Source organism: Prionailurus bengalensis, chromosome A3 (genome assembly GCF_016509475.1).
Source record: "Prionailurus bengalensis isolate Pbe53 chromosome A3, Fcat_Pben_1.1_paternal_pri, whole genome shotgun sequence".
Lineage (NCBI taxonomy): Eukaryota > Metazoa > Chordata > Mammalia > Carnivora > Felidae > Prionailurus > Prionailurus bengalensis.
The window spans coordinates 58,603,296-58,627,841 of NC_057354.1; the positions used below are offsets into that span (position 1 = coordinate 58,603,296).

At 42.0% G+C, this 24,546-nt stretch overlaps 1 protein-coding gene across 3 annotated transcripts in view; it reads left to right on the forward strand.

Moving 5' to 3' along the window:
* RFX8 (regulatory factor X8) overlaps positions 1 to 24,546 on the forward strand; it is a 257,473-nt gene that overhangs the window by 183,496 nt on the left and 49,431 nt on the right. For all 3 annotated transcript variants that reach the window (XM_043603128.1, XM_043603129.1, XM_043603130.1), the window contains exon 5: positions 17,142 to 17,265. In XM_043603128.1, the coding sequence (XP_043459063.1) occupies positions 17,194 to 17,265 (72 nt within the window). In that variant the 5' untranslated portion in view covers positions 17,142 to 17,193. The remainder of the gene's footprint in view (positions 1 to 17,141; positions 17,266 to 24,546) is intronic.

Below are 24,546 nucleotides of genomic sequence, written 5' to 3' on the forward strand. Positions count from 1 at the left end.
GGAGGGGATCAGAAGGGAAGGGCAGAGGATTCCAGGATCTCAGAGGCACTGCGGCTATTCATAGAGTAAAGGATGAGGAGGAAGGTGTGTGCCAGTGTTTGGCTGGGCTGCAGAAGGATCAGGATGGGAAAGTGGCTAATTGTGTGGTGGGCAGATAAGTAAAAAGTGAGTCTGTCAATCAACATTCTGTGACTCTCAGCATATTTCTTGAGCAGTTATGATCACACTCTTTTTATTGTTATTATTTTTATAAAACTTCCAGAGCAAGGAAATCCCAAACTTATCAGTCTATTCAGTTTTCATCGTGCTTTCCAATGCACAGCTAAAACATGAATTCAAGTGCTAGCTAAGAGGAAAATCAGAGAAAATTCATTTGCATCATACCAGAATGCTAAATGTATAAAACATAACTATATATGTATTTTTAATTTCCTATGCTATCTCTCCTTGGATAGAACCAAACTCTGACTTAAATCTTGCTTGCCATAAGAAGGCCCAAGTTGTATGTAATTATGGGAGGGAAGAGTGGGAGCTGAGACTCCATCCAGAGCCCCAAGGAACCCGAACTCTTTCTCTAGCCTCCCTTTCACACTATAGTCAGAGACGCTGCTCCTGTGGGAGAGGTGAGCGAGATTCATTCACAAGGCCACCTCTTTCTCTTCTCTGGGTATGTGGCAGCTGGTGGTTTGGAGCCATGGGGAAGGAGAGTAGAAAGAAGAAAAGTAGACAAAGGAAGCATGAGACAAGGACACTAAGCTTCCTTTTTGCTAAACCTCTAAAAAACATTTTGTTTAACAGCATCCTACACTTCCTGGACAGCCCACAAGATCTGACTTATTCTGTGATGTAGCTCATACCAGTGTTTCCCAAACTGAGTTCCATGGGACCCCCTTATCCTTCAAGATGTTTATCAATGGTAATCAGTGTTATGTAAAAACAGACAAGTAAATGGGGAGGAGGTGGGAATCTTTGGATAATTAAACATGCAAACATTAAGTTAAATGATAAACAGGCTTATCTATTGCAGGACCTCTCAGGTCCTTTAATATAATACATCTGCAAATCACCAAGACAGATGTATAGTATTTGGAAGTTTTCAAAGAAGAATTTTTTGTATGTGCATGCAGAACACTTAGTTGCCAGAGTGTTCTGCAGAATGCCAAACCAGAGTCCTAATAACTGCATATTGAAAAAATACTAATGTTAATTATACTGTCAATAACATACTATGTTTGGATATTCTACATGTTGAAGAGGGTTTTAGGAAAATCTGAAACAAGTGTGTGTGTATGTCTATATGTGTATAAATGTCTTTTATGCATCATCCCCTGGAATACAGTTTCATATATATAGATAGATATAGATATAGATATATGCTTCATATATATATAGATCTATGCTTCATATATATATAGATATGTAATACAGCTTCACATATATATATATAATGAAAAGCTAAATATATCTATATATCTATATCTATATCTATATCTATATCTATATCTATATCTATAATTTCAATTTTCAACACATGACGGTGGAAAGCAAAGTATAATGAACTCATGGCCTGGCATCAGCAGTCATCAGTACCTGCCAATCTCATATCCTCTATCCTTCCCTCTTTTCCTCCCCACCCCTGCCAGCTGGTTTATTTTGAAGAAAATCTCAGACATCCTCTCATTTCATCTGTAAATACTTGAATGTGTATCTCTAGAATGGATGAATTCTCTTTACAAACATAACCATAATACTATCACCATACCAAAAATTTCAAAATAATTGACATCATTTTAACTATTTCTTTTCAATAAAAGTTGTAAAATAGGCAAGTCAAAAGTTTACTGAGCACGTACTATGTGCCAGGCACTGTGCTTAAATCTTTATCAGCTTTTTTTTTGGTCTCACAGCTGCACTTGGCAGTAGTTACTTTACTGCCCATTTTGCAACCAAGGAAGCTGCCACTTAGACTTCCCCCAGTGGAGTGGTTAAGCTTGCTCGAACTCACAAGCCAAAGTTGGACACTCAACATACTGAGCTACCCAGGTGCCCCTAAAACTGCTTATAAATCCCTAGCAGTGCTTTTGCTGGGTCATAGAGTAGATCTATTTTTAATTTTTGAGGAACCTCCACAGTTTTCCAGAGTGGCTGCACCAGTTTGCATTCCCACCAACAGTGCAAGAGGGTTCCTGTTTCTCCACATCCTCTCCAGCATCTATAGTCTCCTGATTTGTTCATTTTAGCCAGTCTGACTGGCGTGAGGTGACATCTCAGTGTGGTTTTGATTTGTATTTCCCTGATGAGGAGCGACGTTGAGCACCTTTTCATGTGCCTGTTGGCCATCTGGATGTCTTCTTTAGAGAAGTGTCTATTCATGTTTTCTGCCCATTTCTTCACTGGATTATTTGTCTTTTGGGTGTGGAGTTTGGTGAGCTCTTTATAGGTTTTGGATACTAGCCCTTTGTCTGATACATCATTTGCAAATATCTTTTCCCATTCCATCGGTTGCCTTTTAGTTTTGTTGATTGTTTCCTTTGCTGTGCAGAAGCTTTTTATCTTCATGAGGTCCCAATAGTTCATTTTTGCTTTTAATTCCCTTGCCTTTGGAGATGTGTCAAGTAAGAAATTGCTGCAGCTGAGGTCAGAGGTTTTTTCCTGCTTTCTTCTCTAGGGTTTTGATAGTTTCCTGTCTCACATTCAGGTCCTTTATCCATTTTGAGTTTATTTTTGTGAATGGTGTAAGAAAGTGGTCTAGTTTCATTCTTCTGTATGTTGCTGTCCAGTTCTCCCAGCACCATTTGTTAAAGAGACTGTCTTTTTTCCATTGGATATTCTTTCCTGCTCTGTCAAAGATTAGTTGGCCATACTTTTGTGGGTCCAATTCTGGAGTCTCTATTCTATTCTATTGGTCTATGTGTCTGTTTTTGTGCCAATACCATGCTGTCTTGATGATAAAGTCTGGGATTGTGATGCCTCCCACTTTGGTCTTCTTCTTCAATATTACTTTGGCTATTTGGGGTCTTTTGTGGTTCCATACAAATTTTAGGATTGCTTGTTCTAGTTTTGAGAAGAATGCTGGTGCAATTTTGATTGGGATTGCATTGAATGCGTAGACTGCTTTGGGTAGTATTGACATTTTAACAATATTTATTCTTCCAATCCATGAGCATGGAATGTTTTTCCATTTCTTTGTATCTTTTTCAATTTGCTTCGTAAGCTTTCTATAGTTTTCAGCATACAGATCTTTTACATCTTTGGTTAGGTTTATTCCTAGGTATTTTATGCTTCTTGGTGCAATTGTGAATGGGATCAGTTTCTTTATTTGTCTTTCTGTTGTTTCATTATTAGTATAAGAATGCAACTGATTTCTGTACATTGATTTTGTATCCTGAGACTTTGCTGAATTCATGTATCAGTTCTAGCAGACTTTTGGTGGAGTCGATCAGGTTTTCCATGTATAATATCATGTCATCTGCAAAAAGTGAAAGCTTAACTTCATCTTTGCCAATTTTGATGCCTTTGCTAGGAATTTACCCAAGGGATACAGGAGTGCTGATGCATACAGGAGTGCATAGGGGCACTTATACCCCGATACTTGTACCCCGATGGCAGCACTTTCAACAATAGCCAAATTATGGAAAGAGACTAAATGTCCATCAACTGATGAATGGATAAAGAAATTGTGGTTTATATACACAATGGAATACTACTTGGCAATAAGAAAAAATTAAATATGGCCTTTTGTAGCAATGTGGATGGAACTGGAGAGTGTTATACTCAGTGAAATAAGTCATACAGAAAAAGATACCATATGTTTTCACTCTTATGTGGATCCTGAGAAACTTAACAGAAGACCATGGGGGAGGGGAAGGGAAAAAAAAGTTAGAGAGGGAGGGAGCCAAACCATAAGAGACTCTTAAAAACTGAGAATAAACTGAGGGTTGATGGGGTTGGTGGAGAGGGGAAAGTGGGTGATGGGCATTGAGGAGGGCACCTGTTGGGATGAGCACTGGGTGTTGTATGGAAACCAATTTGACAATAAATTTCATATTAAAAAAATAAAAATTAAAAAAGGAAAAAACCCTGCTTTTAAAAATAATTCCTCCATGCTCATAAAAACCTTTAAAATAGCATTCACACAAACCCAAACTAATTGCATTAGTGTGCCTTTGCTCATTTTCTCAGAAAATTATTAAACAAATTAGGGTGTGATTTATGATTTTGCACACACTCATGATTTGAACAAGTGCCTTTTGAGGTTATGTGACAGCTCTAATAGGATGACTTATTTAATTCCTACTGTTCTTTTGCAAGTGTAACCACCTTTCACTTTGTTTTTGCTTGGTTTTCTATCAGACTTCAGAAAACAATCCCACTTTTTATGTAGTAAGAGTTCAAATGTATTCCTCTACAAATTATTTACAAGCATTCTGTGATGAATGAAGGCTGTTCCCTTTCATTCTATGCATTCTCTGAGTTCCTCTGCAGATAATACTGTTTGTAACACCACTTGTGGCCAACCTTTCACGTGACCTGTGCAAAAGCAGGGAGAAAAAAACTGTGAGTCTGTAGAAACTAACCTCTACAGAAACAGTATGTCTCCAAAGTGCTCCAAATCATGGATTTCAGATCAAGAAATAGCAAAGATATGCTTTGTGTAGATTTGGATTTTCTTTCTCATCATCCTCATGTCTGTGAATGTGGTGTACCCGATCAATTTCAACTAGCACATGAACCAGACACTCAGAAGGTGAATCTAGACCAATGAAAATTTTAACATGTAATAGCAATTTGGAATCTCTCCAATGAGATTGCTTTGCTCCAGTATAGTTTGAAGTCTCCACGACTTACTGGTTTAGAGCCCAATGATCTTAGAAAGTCTCTTCCCCATATGAAAATGAAACAATACAGTTCTCTGTAATGCTTTCTCTGTGCAGATGCTAACTACATTCTACATTCTTGACCAAATGCATTATACTCATTAGATTTATTCAAAAATACATCTATTGCCTGAACACACCTGGTACATCCACAGAAAGTGAATAATTGTAAGGATTGAATGAAATTAAGCACCCCAGATTAGAGATGGTTTTGTGCAAGGATAAGTCACAGCTGGTGCCCTTTTAGAAGGTGAAATGAGACTAATTGGATAATCTAGAAACCAATTAGACTGAACTAGGCAAAAGAAGTCACTGTTCAACTAAAAGAGATATATTCAATGGCAGAGGGAGAAAAAGCTTGTAGTATATAAAAATGTGACATGAGGAATTGGAATTCTGTTTGATATTAACTTTAAGATTTCTTTTCTCTGTAATAGTATAGGACACTAATGGTCAGATGGTGAACCTGAGATAGAGGGAGACTGGATTTTTCAGATACAAGAGAGCATATACATGGGTCTGGCTATCTCATCAGTGAGTGCCATAAAAGGAAGTTTTTTGTTATGTCAGTTGCAATTAAACATTCTTTGAAAATAAAATGAATTTTGGTTTTTTTTTAATGTTTACTTATTTTTGAGAGAGAGAGAGCATGAGCAGGGGAGGGGCAGAGAGAGAGGGAGACACAGAATCCAAAGCAGGCTCCAGGCTCCAAGCCCTCAGTACAGAGCCCAATGTGGGACTTGAACCCACAAAATGAGATCATGACCTGAACTGAAGTCAGACACTTAACCGATTAAGCTACCCAGGCGCCCCCAAAATAAAATGAATTTTAGACCTAATTCTACTTAGCAGTCTATGTGGCTATATGCTCAACCCAAACAAAAGCCTTAATTATGCTGTTAGTAAAAGAGTCATATGCAGAGCAAATGTCTTTTGCACATTTAGCACATTAGGAAGGCATACACTGAATAAATCCAAGAATGTTCTTGTATTAGCATGTAACTACTCAGAGTCTTCATCTCTATGAGGGCTGGTCAAACTAGGGACACCAGCTGTCACCTGTCATAGATGAAATTAACTGGTCCTTTGGGAGGAAGGTATGAAATTGACCCCATGGCCTCCAACCAACTGGCCTCAACAGCTCTGGAGCAAGGCAAAGTAATGTTTGGATTTCGCTGCATCTAATATTTGATGTAGTAAACAGCAAAGAGACCACTGGTCAACCAGAGGATCATGGTGTTCCACTGTATTTCCAAGATCTGTTCCAATGCCTAGTACTGACCGGAGCAAAGTTAACATGCAAATATCACGTAATCATCAGTGACATAATAAGACCTCAATTTGGCCCTAACAAGTTGAGCCTAATAACAGTAGGCTCTCTCTTGGTTAGTTCCAGTCTCTATGGAAATGGGTGGGCATCTTAGGAAGTTCTTTGGGTGGCTGCAGGACCAACACAAAGAATGGAGGAGCCATGTTCTCAGCTTCCATAGGTCACTGAGAAGGACCTGTCCCAATGCAGGAAGCCCAGGATGTGAGCACTCAGGCCAAAGCAAAATGGATAAAGCAGCCTGGCAGAGCTCCCACCCAAGGTCTTGAGACGCCGACCACTTCTCTGGACACAACCAGAAAGAAAGAGCTGAACTCAACAGGGCTTCCTTGGAGAACATTTGATACCATGTCACCTGGTTGTTTCTTCTCTCCTCCTGCTAGTCCTTCATCACAGTTACCATTCAGCTTTCCCTGTTCAGTGGAGTCTCCTGGCACTACTTGAAACCAGCTGCTGCCAACCCACTTCTTACCCACACAGTTGGCCTCCTTCTTTGCCAGGTCATGAAGGAGTCTCTCCACATGCTGTTTTCCTTGACTCCTGGTCTGAGGGGGTTGATGTGGTGTCATCTGTCCTCTACTGGATGGCTTTTTTTTAATTTATCTATTTTGAGAGAGAAGGAGAGAGAAACAGAGAGAGAGAGAGACAGAGACAGAGAGAGACAGAGAGAGCATGTGTGCACATGAGTGGGGGAAGGACAAAGAAAGAATCCCAAGCAGGCTTCACACTGTAAGAACAAAGCCTGGTACGGTACTCAAACTCACAAACCTTATGACCTGAGCTAAAATCAAGAGTGGGACGCCTAACTGACTGAGCCACCCAGGCACCTGTCTACTAGATGGCTTTTTAAAGCAGCCAGCCCTAAACAGGGAAACTCAGCTGAGAAGATAAACAGGGCAAACCTCAGCCTCCATCACTTATTGATCATAAGTCCTTCCCACTTTACTACCCACCCCACCCCCTACACCAGAAAAATACCCTCCCCAAATTTCAAGATCCAGGCTGATTCCTGGTGCAGCTCCCCAAAGGGAAGCCAGCTGCCATCTGAGGTTGGCTCCAGTGACCTGGCCAAACCTCAAAGCTCAGGATCTTTTTAATGAATGTCCTGTGATCTCTCCTCTAGAACTCCTTTTGGAAACTTATTCCTGGTACCTGATGATTGTGTCCCGCTAGAGGTAGAGTGCTGGCCCTGGAGACCTCCGATATATCCCAACAACTACTTTCAAGTGCTGTCACACAGAAGATAGTCATTGCTGTTTGTTGAGTGAATCTCTGCCTTACTTTCAAAATGTATTCATGTGGTGTTGGGGCGGGGGGGGGGGTGGTGTCTTTTTTTGAGGAAGATTTTTTAAATTATGGTAAAATATGTATAACATAAAATTTACCATTTTAACCAGTTTTAAGATTACAATTCAGTGGCATTAATAATTTACATTGTGCAACTATTATCATTATTAAGCTCTAGAACTTTTCCCTAATCCCATACTGAAACTTTATACTCATTAAACAGTGTCTCCCTATTTCTCCTCTGGTAACCACCATTCTTTCTGTCTCTATGAGTTTCACTATACTAGGTACCTCATATAAGTGGAATAATCCTTTTGTGACTAACTTATTTCATTTAGCATAATGTCTTCAAGGTTCATCCATGTTGTAGCATGTAATAGAGTTCCATTCTTTTTTAGGGCTAATATTCCATAGTATGTAAATATCACATTTTGTGTATTCATTCATCCATTGATGGACACTTGGGTTGCTTCTACCAGTTGGCTATTGTGAATAATACTGCTGTGAATCAGGGTACAAATTACAAATATATGTTCAGGTCCCTGCTTTCAGTCCTTTTGGACACTGAAGGAATTCAGATCAAGTCTCCCCAGAATGTGCCACTTTAGCATGTGGACTGTTTTGAGCTAAAGGCAATTGAGACCCTGTGGGCTCAAGAGAAAGTTTGCTCCTCCCTTAACCACCTAGAAGAATCTAAATTGGGATATTTCCCAGAATAAAGTTACTACAGAGATAAATTTTATCTGTGTGACCCATCAGTATGGCAGGGCAAACATCTAATTACCAAACATTTGCCCTTTTTCTTATTGTCCTATGAATTGCCCTGTTCCCCTGTCATGCCCCAGGATGCTATCCATTCCTCAGCTCAGGATGGCATGTATACCTCATTTTACCTTTCTGTCTATACACCTCTTATATATGTGGGGTTCTCATACAAACAAAATTAAATTTGTTTTTCTCCTGTTAATCTGCCTGATGTAAATTTAATTCTTAGGATGGCCATAAGAATCTTTGAAGGATGAAGGAAAATTTTTCCTCCCAAACAGTACATACCCAAGAAGTGGAACGATGGGTCATATGTTAATTCTATTTTTAATTTTTTAAGAAACCACCTGTTTTTATAGTAGCTGCACCATTTTGCATTCCCACCAACAAGAGAACATGGTTCCACTTTATTCACATCTTCATCAACAATTGTTTTTTTATTTCTTCTTTTTAATAATAGCAATCCCAATGCATGTGGAGTGATATTTCATTATGATTTTGATTTGCATTTCCTTCAAGGCCAATGACATTTAATCTCTTTCCATGTTGTATGTCATTGTATGATGAAGTCATTTGTATGTCTTCTTTTGGTGAAAATATTCAAGTCCTTTACCCATTAAAAAAAACTTTTTTTAATGTTTATTTAATTTTGAGAGAGAGAGAGAGAAATTGACAGAGCACAAGCCGGGAAGGGGCAGGGAGAGAGAGGGAGGCACAGAATCTAAAGCAGGCTCCAGGCTCTGACCTGTCAACACAGAACCCAACTTGGGGACCGAACTGAGCTCATGACCTGAGCTTAAGTCACGCTTAACGGACTGAGCCACCTAGGTGCCCCTTTGCCCATTTTTTAACTGGGCTGTTTTGTTGTTGCTGTTGTTGAGTTGTTAAGTGTATTTTTAGTCTAGATGAAGAAATCCTTATGAGATAACTTATAAGCAGTCAGCAGCCAAAGTAACGGTTGCCTGACTGAGCTCTTCTTCATGCAACACGCCCTGCATTTATTAGCTCACTTAATACTTAACAATAATCACACAATCCCTGATAAGAGAAGTGAGGTTGGGAGAGAGAGTAAGCAGTTAAACATCATGCAGCACCGACGTGAACATATTGCTCTTGAGGGCAAAGACTCCCAACATCTGGCTGCAGGTTTGGGGGATCACTCCAAGCAATTCCCAACAGGAGCTACCACTAGAGTAACCTGGGGTCGTCCTCTCAAAAGTCCTGATGCCCGCTCCCCTCAAAACTCAGGACCAGTGGTTCTCAGCCCTGGGTGCACTCTAGCATCACTAAACTCCTGGGGAGTTTGTAAAAGCCGGTTTGCGCAGGCCCCTCCCATCCCCAGACCAATTACATCGGAACCTCTGGTGTTGGCGCTAGGGCGTCAATATTTTTCAAAACTCCACGTAATTCCAAAGTGCGGGCAGGGTTGAAGACCACTGCTAGTCAAACACCACGACCTGGTTTGAAACTTATACACTGATTTTTCTTTATTGCTTCCTCCTTTGTTTGATGGATTGGCAGCAAGGTGAGAAGAGCGCCTTCTGTATTTCTGTCTTTCGATCTTTTGACCCCGCCCGCCCCCAACCAACCCTCGTAGCTGGCCGCACCGCGTGACCGACGAGCCTCCGCCGCGCGCCTGGGGGCTCCAGCCTCGCTGTCTCGTCTCCGGCCCCCGCGCCCGCCGCGCGCCCCGCTCTAAAGTAAACACCGAGGAGCGGCGGCGGCCCGACGGGTGCAGCGCCGCCGCCCGCTCCCTGCCTCGGTGCGGCGGGCGCGGGTCTGCGCCATGGCCGAGGATGTGCCAGCCTCCCCGTCGGGCGGCGTGGGCACCCGGGGCGTGCACGGCGGCATCATCCAGTGGTGAGCGGCCCGGGCGCCTTCCCACCCGGCCGGGTTTCGAGGTCAGGGCTGGGAGGCGCTCTGGGCCCGTAGAATGGAATAGGTGGTGCAGGGAAGGGGGGAAACCTCACTTCCTCCGTTGCTGTCCCCAGGACCTGGGGCCAATGCCCAGTGTGAGGAGCGACCGTCTGCGCTCCAGGAGCCCTAATTTAAAAAAAAAAAAAAAATCTGGAAGAACAGACGTTCACTCCCAGGACCAGCGCCTTTTGATGCTGGCTTGCCCGAGCCTAGCCCTGGATGGGACTCAAGACACACTTACGCGCGCGCGCGCGCGCACACACACACACACACACACACACACACACACAGAGTAAAAGCCCTCCTGGTGTGGGTTTTCCATGGGAGGACTTCCCTGTTGGTCACACTGACCGCGGGAAGCAATCCAGACCGCCCCCCACCAGGGGTCCTGTTGGTTGGACTCTGGCTTACATATACATCTGAAGGCACGTGGGCGTTGGCCCTGAGAGGAAATGTTTCCCCTTGGTATGAGATCCAGAATGGGATGTTTTCTAACTTAAAGCAAAGCAATTTTTAGCTTTAACAATGCATTCCACATTGTTTGTAAAATTCACTTCTGGCTATTTAAATAGGGGCAGAAAAACTGGAAAGAAAAATATCATTAGCCCTTGGGACTGATGAACTCATGGGTTTGTAGCTTTTCATAAATAGGAAAATAATTGAAACCAGTCCTAAAACCTAAAGCCTAACATTTAAAAGGTGAATAAATAGCAGAGTAAATAGAAGAATCTGATTACTTTTTAACAAGATTTTAAGAACTATTTCTCAGGAAAGGCTTTTTGAAAAAGTTATATGAGTGAAATAGAAAAATGAAGGGTGTGTTTGTGATTATAACATGAAAAGGCCTAAAAGGTTACCCTTTTCCTCCAAAAGAAAATGTTTGATATATTTTATCTTGCATAAGAGAAAAAAATCAAAAAAATACATATTAGAGCCCACACGGTGTTTTCAGAATATTACACAGCAGTGCTGTCTTTCTTTTACACTCACTAACTCAGACCCCTCAGCACAGTGGCTCCTTCTTGGAAGAAAGGACTATGAGGATGCCTTTGTCAACTATTCCAGGTCACCATTTAGTAAATTGGAGTTTCTGGGGTTTGCATTATATTCCAGAGACTTGAAAGAATGATTAGAGATTCAAAAATACCTGGACACCTTCCTAACATTGCTTGTGAACTGACACAATGCAGGCTGCCCACAGTGCAGGTGCCCTAAATCGCTTAGGATACTGTAGACCATTTTAGCAGTGAGCTGAACTAATTCAAGTCCTATGCTGTGAATTCCTACCCCTGCAGGCCTCTAAAACACAGGGGTCACGCTCTTCAAGTTTGAGGAGGAGGTGAAGCAATGGAAGTGAGGAGAGGCATAGTTTCCTGTAGAGGGCTTCTCTTTAGGCATCCAGTCTATGAGGCAGAATGTTTAACAGATCATTGGTACTGGTGGTTTTAACATTGGCATTAAAAACACAGCCCCAACCACTTTGCACCCATTAGGAGGGCCATTATCAAACAAACAAAAATAGAAAATAACAAGTGTTGTCAAAGACATGGAGAAATTGGAGCCCGTGTGCACTGTTGGCGGGAATGTAAAATGGTGCAGCCATATGGAAAACAGTATGGCGGTGCCTCAGAAAAATTGACAATAAAACTACCCTTATGATCCCACAGTTCCACTTCTGGGTACGTACCCCAAAGAACGGAAAGCAGGGACTCAAACAGATTTTTGCACACACATGTTTATAGCAGCATTATGTATAATAGCCAAAAGGTGGAAATAATCCAAGTGTCCATCCACAGATGGATGGAAAAACAAAATGTGATATGTACATATAATGCACTATTACTCAGCCTTAAAATGGAGGAAAATTCTGATACATACTACAATATTGGATGACTCTTGAAGATATGCTAAATGAAATAAGCCAGTCACAGAAAGGCAAATATTATGTGATTCCACCTGTATGAGAGACCTAAGGTAGTCACGTTCATAGAGGCAGAAAGTAAAATGGTGGTTGTCAGGGACTGGGGCACAGGGAATGAGGAGTTAGTGTTTCATGGGTACAGAATTTCAGTTTTGCAAAATGAAAAGACTTGGTTGGATGGATGGTGGTGAAGGTTGCACAACTATGCAAAGGTGCTTAATGCCACTGAACTGTATATTTTAAAATGGTAAATTTTGTTACATGTGTATTTTATCACAATTAAAAAAATATATATATTTTAAAAACCGCACATGCAATAGAGCCGCTCAGTTTGTAATCCAGAGCCTTGGTATCCTGGAAGGTCTTAAAGATGCCCAAGGAGACCAGCTTCCTAGAAGAGCAGCAGTGGGTACTGACTGGCAGCTGAGCTGTCCAGACACTCAGAAACAGCTCAGGCTTCCCAGTGAAAGTCAAGGGAGGCTGATTGTTGTCACGTGGAAGAAATGTTCCATTTTCAGCATTACTTCATTACTTCATTTTCTAGTCACTAGTCAGGTCCTCAACATTTCTTAGAGGCTTCAGTGCCACTGTCATAAGCATATGATAAATTCTCCAAGGAGAAAGGTCCTGGAAGGAATGGAACTGTCTCCAGGAATAGAAGTAATAGACGTTTTCTGTTTCACAGACAGGAAAGACTAGAGAAATGGAGAGAGAGGTGGTCAGACCTCCGGGAGCACAAAGGGATGAAGACCAGTGACTTGACTTCCCCTGCTAGGGGGGTGCAGACCAAACAGGTCTGACTGGGTGGGGCCCCTGGCTTCACACCTCCGAGGAAACTAAGCATCTTCTAATCCCAGTGCATGCTGAGCCTGGCTATAGACTAAAATAACTGTCTCCCACATTTAATATGGCTTTCTCGAATTTCTGAAGACTATGGAAATTAATGAAATGCAAATTTATTTTGAAAGATACAGAATTCATAAGAATTTTTGATCAGGCTGAATCAAAGGGTACTATAATTCCCAAGCATACGTAATTCCCAGAGTTATGTTTTTCTTTGCCATGAAAAGGAGCACTCAGAAAATGTGAGAATCGCAGGGCTAGGTATGTGTGCTCTGATGTTGGTTATTATCAGACTGCCCATCACTCAAATGAAGAGAACATCATGAATGTTTTTAAGATCCTAGCAATCAACTTCATCTGATTGTGAGACCTGGAAAATACAGTTCCTATGCAGCTCAGCAAGGAATTCAGTGATCAGATTCACTCCATACCAGGACAAGCTTTATAATTATGGACCACCAAATGACATTTTGGTTGCACAGTGTGAAATCATGAACCAATCTCACCTGCCAATGGTTCTGCCCAGCCTTACTGCCTACACATCCCCAGTCAGCCTCTCCTTGGATCCACATGGAGTTGAAAGTCAGGCTCACTTATCACAGGTGTTTCTGTGCTACCAGTCTACCAGCATGGATGTCTTTCTTGCTTCTGCTCAAGGTTTTGGAGGTGGACACTGAAATGGTAACAATAAGAGCTTCCATGTGCCTGCAAGTGTACTAGGCACATCACGTGCTTGTTTTCCGGTCACAAAAGCCCTATGAGGGTTCTCCGAATCAGAGTTTAAGCATGGGTCTATGAGGTGCAAAGCCTTGGGTAATACTCATGATCGTAATTTCCTATGAGCATAGGAGACTGAATGCTGAACAAACTGCTGTTTGAGCTGAAGTAAAGGCACGACTCCGAATAGATGCTCAGACTGAACAAACTAAAACCTCTTTCAAACCTTCCATTTTTCCCAGTTAATGTATGCTGGCTGCCCACCACAGGCCAGTCTCTGAGATCTGGCTGAGGACTTTGGGGAAATGACCAAAGGCACATAGACTGAAATGGGGTGCAGCCAGGATCAAAGCAGCAAAGTCACCAAGTGGCAGTGCAAGGCTTAAAGCCAAAAAGCAGCCCTTTGTTTAGGTGTGTGACAGAGAAAAAAGTCTCATCGTAGACCTTCGCCGTTATTCTTATTGATAGTATTATTTAGTCTTGTGCACCCAGCAGGCTCAGTAGGTGGACACAGTTCACAGAGGCCTGGAACACATGAATTTCCATGATGAGGAAGAGCAGTTCACAAAAATTTAGAGTTCATTTTAAGGAGTGAATATTTTGTGTGTTTCTTTTTTAAGAAGACCATTCTGTGACTAAATCAGTAGTAGCTATGAATAAGCAACAGTGAGTTTGAACTTAACATCTATCACATTGTGCTGCAGCTTCCACAGCATAGCTATTTTTTGTTATACTTCAGGTATGGGTTTTTCATGTATCAGCAAGTGGTGTCTTGACAAAAAGTGTATACAGACATCACCTAGTTATATGAATTTGCTACTCCCTGTTCCCACCCCACCAATAGACATCATCCTGTATTCAAGATTGAGCCAGATAATTGATGCCGGAGCAGCTAGATTTAAGCCATTGTGAAGTATCCCAAGTGTCCCCTTCCCACAATGATGTTAAGAAGACTCTCAGAAAACCCCCTCCTTGGGCAGGAACTGGGTTGAATAGTGTCCCCCCAAACGCATATCTATCTGGAATCGCAGAATGTGACCTTATTTGGAAACAGGGTCTTTGCAGATGTAATTAGTTAAGATGAGATCATGCTGGAGTAGGCTGGGCCCTAAATCCAATCTCTCACATCCTCCTTAGAAGAGGAGAGAGGACGTTCAGAGAAGAGAAGCCCAGGTGAAGACAGAGACAGACATGAGTGCAATGCCTCTATAAGCCGAGGAATGCCAAGGATATCTAGCAACCACTAAAAGCTAGGAGAAGAGCATACAACACATTCTCCCTCAGAGTCTCTGGAAGGACCCATTCCTATGGACACCTTGATTTTGGACTCTCAGCCTCCAGAACTGTGAGAGAATAAATCTCTTGTTTTAAGCCACCTGGCCTCTGGTCATTTATACACCTCAGATACAGGGCCAAAGATTCCTCCCCCATCCTCCACCATATGTTGTTTTTTCATTTTCCTAGGAAGCCAATGAATGGGTCAACAACTGTGACTGTGGTCTTTAGCTCTCAGGGAAAGTAAATTTGGGCCTCAGCATACCTCATCCCAGAAAATAAGCTGTATATCATCAATGAGAAAGAAGAGATATTGGTAAATTCCCTGCTGAAAAATTCTTCTATGTTTAAAAATTATATTGGCTTGCTTTGGATATTTCTCTAAAAGAGAAAGAGAATGAGAAGAACCCGAGAGTCTCTCCTCAACTAGGACAGGGAATATTGTGATCAGATGTCACTAGGGACCACACTTTCGGACCTCAGTCTCCCTCACTTCTTGCCCCACACACATACCGGTTGCTGGAACAGGGACCTGGCTGTCCCCAGAGGGCTGGCTGTGGGCTGTGAGCCACAAGCAGAGCCCTTGGTTGCCAAGAAGGGGCCCCCGCCTGCCCCCCCCCCCGCCGGGCATGGGAGCACTTGAACAGTGAAGACCCCCACCCTGAGCAGAGGCCTAGGGTGCAGCAGATCACATAAATGCCACTCAGCTGAAGAGTGAAAGTGTACTGCCTCTCTGTCTCTTGGTTTCTTGTATTTTATATCTCATCTCAGTTTAAAAGATCAAAATATGGTGGCCTGACCAACAGGACTCAGGTTTAAACACTGTGCAAACAACTGGAGGACGGAGGCAAAGCGTCACACACGTGCCCTGGGTCACAGGCACACAGGGACTGGCAGGCTGTGCTGACTCCAGCAGTCACCTGCAGGGGTGATAGAGCAAATACATAATTCCCACTTTTTAGCTACAGAGATCTTGGCTGCTGAGCCAAGTGTCTGATGAGCCAATAATTCGGGCTTCTTTTTAATATTCCTACATGCCAAAAACAAAAACAAACCAAAAAACAAACAAAACAAAACGACAATAAAAATCCACCATGTTGATAACTAAAAGATCACAATCAGAATGCAAACTGGTCCTGCCACTATGAAAAACAGTATGGAGGCTCCTCAAAAAGTTAAAAATAGAACTACCCAGGGGCACCTGGGTGGCTCAGTCGGTTAAGTGTCTGACATTGGCTCAGGTCATGATCTACAGTTCGTGAGTTCGAACCCTGCATCGGGATATGTGCTGACAGCTCAGGGCCTGGAGCCTGTTTCAGATCTGTGTCTCCCTCTCTCTCTCTGCCCTCCCCTGCTCTCACTCTGTCTCTCTTTCTCTCTCAAAAATAAATAAACATTAAAAAAAATAGAACTACGCTATGATCCAGTAATCGCACTGCAGGGTATTTACCAAAAATATATAAAAACACTAATTCAAAGAGATACGTGCACCCCTATGTTTACTGTAGCATTATTTACAATAGCCAAATTATGGAAACAGCTGAAGTGTCCATCGATAGATGAATGGATAACGAAGATGTGATACACACACACACACACACACACACACACACACGCACACAGGAATATTATTCAGCCATAAAAAAGAATGAAATCTTGCCATTTGCAACAACATGGATGGATCTAGAGAGTATAATGCTAAGCAGAATAAAAGAAAGACAAATACCATATGATTACACTCATATGTGGAATTTAAGAAACAAAACAAATGAGCAAAAGAAAAAAAAGTAGAGACAAACCAAGAAACAGACCATAGAGAACAAACTGATGGTTACCAAAGGGGAGGATGGGTGAATTAGGTGATGGGGTCAAAGACTACGCTTATCATGATACGCACTTACTCATGTATAGAATTGTTTAATCATCATATTGTACACCTGAAGCTAATATAACACTGTATGTTAACAATACTAGAATTAAAATTAAAGACCTAATAAAAAAATAAAGGCCCACAATCAATATATTTAACTCTGGGCTGAGAACAAAAAGGTATGTTATTGATGCTGATTGGTGAGCCTTTGCATTCAATGAATTAAACAGGTTTCATTTCCTTGGATCCCACACTTGTATTTGACTATTGATCCTTATCAAAATGTCCTACTTTAGAAAAACCAATGCCAATTTCCTCTGCCTTGTCTTCCTCTCCCCGCAGGTTGGTTGACAATTTCTGTATTTGTGAAGGGTACAGTGTACCTCGTTGCCTGATGTATGAGATTTATGTGGAGACCTGTGGTCACAATGCTCAGACCCAAGTCAATCCAGCCACATTTGGGAAGGTAGGTTGTAAAGATAAAAAAAAGAGTATTCACTGAGTAAAAAAAACGTATGCAAGTGAATTGGTGAGGAAATACCATAGTTTATTTGGGTTCTCAGTGGGAAAAATTGGCTTCACTCTAGGAAGCCAACCAGATAGCTAATATACTTCTTTATCTTCTTTGAAAAGCCATTCTGTCCCTTGTCCACACTTAATAGTGAGAAGCCAGGAAAGGTAAGGAGTGGGGTGATGCCTAAGAAAGAACAACAATGGCAGCTCTAAATGCTCCAAATACTCAGCCAGGTTTGTTGGGCCATTATTCCCTGCACAGAAATGCCAACATCTAGCACCACACAAACTCCCAAGAGCCACTTTTAAATATCCTTTCTGGAGGTTAAGGGCTCTGTCAGGGGCTTTGTGTAGACCATATAATATAGAGCAAAGATTTATTAGCACAAGGATAGTCTCTCTGAGACCCTCCACATACAACAAATATTATTGAGAAGCTGCTATGTGCCAGACACTGTTTTAGATGCTGGGAATACAATAATGAGCAAGACAAAGAAAAATTCCTGCCCTTAGTCAATTTAGTCAATTTATTACACTTAGGGGAGACAAATAATATAAAATGCATAGTATATTAGATAATATAAATGCTAAGGGGACTAATAGAGCCAAAGGAGATGAGTGTGTGTGTGTGTGTGTGTGTGTGTGTGTGTGTGTGTGTATGTAAGAGTTGTAATTTTAGGGAAGACAAACAGGAAAGGCTTCCCTCAGGAGTAATATTTGAGGGGCACCTGGGTGGCTCAGTGGGCTAAGCGTCCAACTTTGGCTCAGGTCATGATCTAGCAGTTCATGAGTTTGAGCCCCACATCGGGCTCACTGCTGTCAGCACAGAGCCGGCTTCAGATCCTCTGTGGCCTTGTATCTCTGCCCCTTCCCCACTCATTCCCTCTCTCAAAACAAGTAAATAACTTTAAAAAAATTTTAAAAGAAGTAATATTTGAGTCCAGACTTCAAAGAGATAAGGCAGTGAGGATGTGGATATACGAACAGAGAGCAGCACAGGCAGAGCTTGGGCAAAGGCCCTGCGGGGAGAAGGAACCTAAGCAGCACAGAGGCTGCAACAGCTGGAGGGAGGAGAACAGGGAGAGAGGACCAGGATGGTTCTCAGGACCTTGAGGTCAAATCAGGGAGGTGAAAAGAGCCCAGGTGGCAGGGAGTGGACAGGGATGTAGCAGTGAGAAGGGGTCAAATTCTGGATATATTTGGAAAACAGAGCCAATAGGATTTGTTGATGGAAAAAATTAATAGAATCATGGAACTTAATTGTTATTAAATTAACAATAATAACTTCCAATCATGAAGTTGTATTTATGTCCAAGGCTCTTTTCTATCTGGTTTTTAGGAATAGACAGACACCAACTCAAAACAAGTTAAAAGGAGAATTTTTTAAAGAAAAAGGATATCTCATTAAATCCTACAATAAAAAGTTTGGGTTTCACAGAGTCTAGTCCAGTGCTGCCCAACAGAAATGTAATGGGAGACATAGATATAATTTAGGACACCCTAGTATCCTCATTTTTAAAGTATTTTATTTATTTTATTTTAAAAAAATTTTTAGTGTTTATTTATATTTGAGAGACAGACAGACAGACAGAATGTGAGTGGGGGAGGGGTAGAGACAGAGAGGGAGACACAGAATCTCAAGCAGGCTCCGGGCTCCAGGCTCCTAGCTATCAGCACAGAATCTGACGCACAAACCATGAGAAATCATGGCCTGAGCCGAAGTTGGATGCTTAAACCGACCGAGCCACCCAAGTGCCCCGTAAAGTATTTTAAAAGGTGAAATTAATTTTTATTATTTTAAAATTTAACCCAAAATATTTAAAATATTATTTCAACATGGAATCTGTATTATAAAATCGTTGAGTTACTTTTTCATTCTTCATGCTAAGCCTCAAAAATCAGGTGCGTATTTTACATGTACAGGCCATCTCAATTTGGGCTAGCCACATTTCAAGTGCAGAGTTGCCATGTGTGATTGATGGGGTTCCCATCTCGGACAGCCCACAACTAGACTGTAAGTCACCAGGTATCTTCTTACTTTCTCTCTGGTATATCCTTAAACCACTGGGACTCTGCTCCTTTCCACTGGCCTGCCGCATTCCCCTTCCCAGAAGCTGGTTTCCTTCACTGACTTCCTGATTTCCCATTTTAGCTGTTCGGATGGTGCTTCCCATGATGCTGGACCTGGGCTCCTGCCCCAGTGCCCGACATCATAACAGTCTGGCAAGAGAGGGCTGCAGGAAGGACATGTGGGTGGGGAGGAAACAGTTGGCATCTTTAATGCTTTGTCTTGTGTCACAGCCATCGGCCGAGGCAAGCAGCGTTAGAGGTCAAGAAAACAAACCAGCAGTGATTAAAGCTGAGGATCCCACAGCTAGTTGCAATGCTTGGGCTATGTTTGGGCAAATAAATTTTCCTCTACTCTTTCAGGTTCTTTTGGTTGGTCTAAGATTTAAATTGGCAAGAGACAGATTAACAGGAGAAAATCAAACTTGATTATGTATGTGTAAGGATTCCCTATGGTCAGGCAATTGAGGCTTATATGCCACCCAGAGCTAAGGAGAAGGGGCTGTGAATGTGGGACCTCAAAAGGGAAAGAATGAAATTCATAGGAAAATGAAAAAGAGTAAATGTTTGATAAACAAATGTTAGCTGGGCCATATAGAAATGATAGAAGAATTTTAACAAACAAATTTTGTTAAATTCCTCCCTGTCTTCCACACCTAGTTAATATTATACTGTAGTTATCTATGGTGATGCCTCCCTTAGAGGACAGCAGATCCTCTAAATGCTTTTATGCATTTAGGGGAAAGGTCAAAGATTCTTCCTGAGCTTTCTCTTTCTTAAAAATAATCGGCCTAAAATAATCCACATACTAAAGAGACCCATTTTGGGGTGGCAAATTTTGCTCCCCTACAGTGTCAAATCTAGTCTCTTGAATTGTGAGTCAGACCTCTTTCCACTTGTTATTCCCTGAAAAATATCCTTGAGTTCAGAGGGACCTTAGAGGTCACCTGGTCCAATTCCACACCCAGTGCAAGATCCCTTTGAAAGTACCTCTGGATGGAGCTTTTTATGAGAACAAAATGCCCTCTCTGGACAGAGACAGCCACAGGGCTTAGAGCTGGGTGATGGGGCAGCACATTTCTGTGCTTTTCCTCTGGGCAAACACAGTCCTTCCCCGGGATCTTGTTTGGCAAGCAGAGCACAGGCTGATGAAAACCCACTCAACTCCCTAACAGGGACCTTGGTGCAGCTCACAACCTGCACAGCCATACCAGTTTGGGCAGCCACCTGACTTGAGCTGAAATGATGTGGGTGACAAGGAGCTTGCTCACCAGGGGACAGTGATGCCAATTCAAAATCTTCCATTCCTCCCTTCATTCTTTCCTTTTTTTCATTCCTTCTTCTTCTTTTCGGTGGCCCTCAGATGGACAGAATTGAATTGGTTCATGACACACTGTCATCATGAATCCATGCATGGCCTTATTCCATCTGATTATTTAGTTCCTTTTTAACAACGTGGTAAACATCTGTGAAATCACCACCACAAATGAACCACATTACCAGTGGTCCCATGTCCCATCTCCCTGCCTGCCCCACTGGTGGGAACCATCAACCTGTTCCTCATCACCTTGCTTTTTAAAAAAGAGTTATAGTGCATTTATATGTATTTGCTAACCTTTTGACCACCTTTACCCATTTTCTCGTCTCTTTGCCCCTTGCCTCTTTCGACCACCAACCTGTTTTCTGCATCTGTGAATTTGTTTCCTGTTGTTGTTTTATTTTTTTATGTTCACATGTAAGTGAGATTATATGGTATTTAACTTTCTTTGTCTAATCTATTTCATATATGCATTCTAAAAAGCATATTTTTAATTTTTGTGGCTTAACTTTTTTAAAAAGTGGTATCATGTTATTTGTCATCTTTTGGGACTCTGTCCACTTAATATTATCTTAAGGTTTATCTAGATTCATTGGCCATTGTGTAATATTTCACAGTTTACTCATCCACTGTCCTACTGATGAGCATCTGGGTTGTTTCCAGATTTTTTTTTTTTTTTGCTATTGTGAACATTCATGTGTATATTTCCTGCTGTGCACATGAAGATGTTATCTTGGGTGTGTATGTCCAGGAATGAACCTTCCAGGGTAAGGGGGTGTGTGGCTGTGATGTCTGGGGATGGGGACAAACTATTTTCCAAAATGGCTGTTCCAGGTTACCCTCCCACAAGCAATTCTGTGGATTCCAGTGTTATTTCCAAAACATTGGCATTTTTAGATCCACTCCTTTATCCAAAAAGCTTCATCCCTGAAACTCACAGTCATTTGTGGAAATCCTGCACTTTTGACAATAATAAAATGCGTAGGAGAATCTTCTAATGTGGCAGCTGCTCAAATATCTGAGACAATGTTTTATATCTCCCAGTCTTTTCTTCTCCACACTGAATTCTCCTGGATCCCAAAATTTTACCTTCCTGCCCACTTGCTTCATTATGACTTCAATTTATTGATGTTCTTCTTGAAAGGTAGATAGCCCCAAGGGTACAGCCCGGTGCCTTAGGAGTGCTCAGAAGACAGGGCTCTTACTTTTATGGCGGGGGGGGAAGCTGAAAGGAGGGCTCCTATTGGCTTTTATCTTTCTGTGTCACTCTGTTGGTTTCATTTTAAGTTTGTGGGCAACAAAAATAACCCTTAAGTATTTTTTCACATGAATTAAGATTAGGCCTTCCAAAACTTCTCTGTAATCTGTGAAATACTCTACATAGATACAAAATATTGTCACTCTCAGGTTATTGTCATTATGCAGGTTACCATTTGAATCCAGGAGCAGCCACTCCCTTATTCCTATATTTCAACTTCTTAGTTGCAATCTGCAGTTGTATTTACCAGTATCTTGAATCTTGTAGGTCATCCAGTCTTCTCAACCTGGTGAAGCTCACATATTTGAAAAGTATATCTCTCATTGCCAGCTCAGCAAATAAAAGTGATATGAGCACATGTAAGATGTTGAGTACACATTATGTTTGCTAGGTGTCCTTGAGTAAGCTTTTCCAGCCAGCCAGGAATTCCCTAGGCTAACTTATCATTCAGCCCACATTTTGCCATTTCATCACTTGGCAGCTGGGGACCCTTCCTCAAGCGGGGGCCAGTTCTGGGTACCCCGGCTCTGCAGCGTTTTCCTTCTCTACCTGCCCAGCAGCTTAATCAGATGGAAGTGGCATGACTTGAGCGTGACATGTTTGAGTTCTGTAAGATCTCTGCTGCCTTTTCTAAGAAATCAAAGCCTATTTTTCAAAATCTTTTTCAACGTTTCTTGTAAGTGGTTTCCCCTCTGGGGTAGTCTCACTGCAGAGAATTCCAAAGGAAAAGTTAAAAAGAGACCCCAGTATGTGGTAATGGGTATTTAGTTAGCCTTTTTCATCTTAATACTTGCCTTAGAATCCATTCTTCAAGACCCTGAGGTACTAACTTTCAGTTCTCATTGGGAATTTGCCTGAAGAATGGGCCACTCAATGGAGCCTGAGTTGGGAAGGGACCCTTGCTCCTGAATTTGACTAATGGACAAGGGAGAGGAAGGGGAAAAGGATATGATTCCAAAGCATGTTTACAAGAGAAACAACAAAATACCCAATTCTCATTTCCTCCCTCCTCCCCCGGGAATGTAGTTGATTCCAGACTCCACATCAAGTTCCTGTGCAGATGTCGGAATGTTTCTTGCTCTTTTTGGCAACCCTGGGCATATGATGGGTAATGCTCATTCTTGGTGCAAGTGATAACCTCACATGGGTTAGGGAATTTCCACAACACTGACTTCCCTTTTAAAAACAACATTTACTGAGTTTTTCTGATTATAAAAGTTTATAGTCCCTTTATAGAAAATGTGAAATTTAGAGAAAACTGTATAAAAAAGAGGAAAATAAACAGTGCTATAACCTCATTGTCCACAGATGTAGCCACACATGCACAGTTTATTTGCATGTTTGTGCACACATGCACATACACGTGACCAGCAGGAGCTGAGGGACTAATCACACAGTGACTTTGTCTGTGTTTCCCGTGGTGCTTAGAACCTGCTCATTGGGTGGTTCTTCCTTCACTCCTGAATGAGCATGTGAGTGGGCAGGATGACCTCTCTAGAAATCCTTGGGTGGTACAGAGCACTGTTGTCACTCTTAATTTACCACATGATATCAGTTTGATGCTTAGAATGTCCAGTTCTATATAACACCCAGACTGAACTGGGTTTAAAGTAGAAACTTTTCCCCAGCTCCTTCAGGATAGTTTCTTCCCTGCAGAGAACTAGGCATGGGGGCTTCCCCTTCCCTCCCTACCCCTCCTCCCTGAAACTTGCTGGGGATGGTTTGACCCCTCTGGGAGCAGGGAAGGAAAAAAATGGCTAGAAAGTTCGTTCTTCTCAGCTTCACACTTTGGGGGCCAGGCAGACTCTGGCTTCCTTGTCCCTTTGGTGGCTTCTTCAGAGCAGACCATGGGAATGTTCTAGTATGCCTCCCTTGTCTTGGTGAACAACTCTTTCGGAAGCCTGACTGTCCATCCTGGGGGCCTCTTGCTGGGCAGAATCTGGGCTCTCCCACATGTCAGCTCTTTTGCAGACAACTTCTCGCTATGGGAACTACTCAGCCATTCTTGGCCTGAACAGACTATGGGTGTGACGGCTGAAACCAGGGTGATAGCCACTCTCCTCTGCCTGTCCACCAAGTCCACTGGCCAGCCCATCTGTAGTCTATAAGGAGTCCTATGCCATAGCCAGATGCTAACTGCAGGGACCTCACCAAGAGCTCTTCAAGTGAATCATGAATCCCCTTCTGCTAGGCCTGAGGTGATTGAGCCACATTCTGTCCCACACACCCTTCACAGATAAGAGGGTCTTGCCATAAGAAATCCCCTTACACCTCCTCCTCTCTCTACCTCATGAGTGATTTGAATTGAGGACTTTTTAGGGTTTTAAAACCCAATTTTAGCTAAATGCCTGAGGATGCAAGTCCCATAAGATGTGTGTCTCAAAATTTGCTTTGCTATCTGTTGTCTGTTGTCTTCATGCCTCATCCTGTTGTATAGATACTACGTGGATGGATGGATTGAAATATTGATGTATGGATGAGTGTGCACAGAGGTGGATGGATAGGTGGGTAGACAGCATGCAATACGGTGTAATTTTTAATCTTTTTTTCATCATGATAAGTGTACTCTCTAATTCTGATCCCCTATTTCC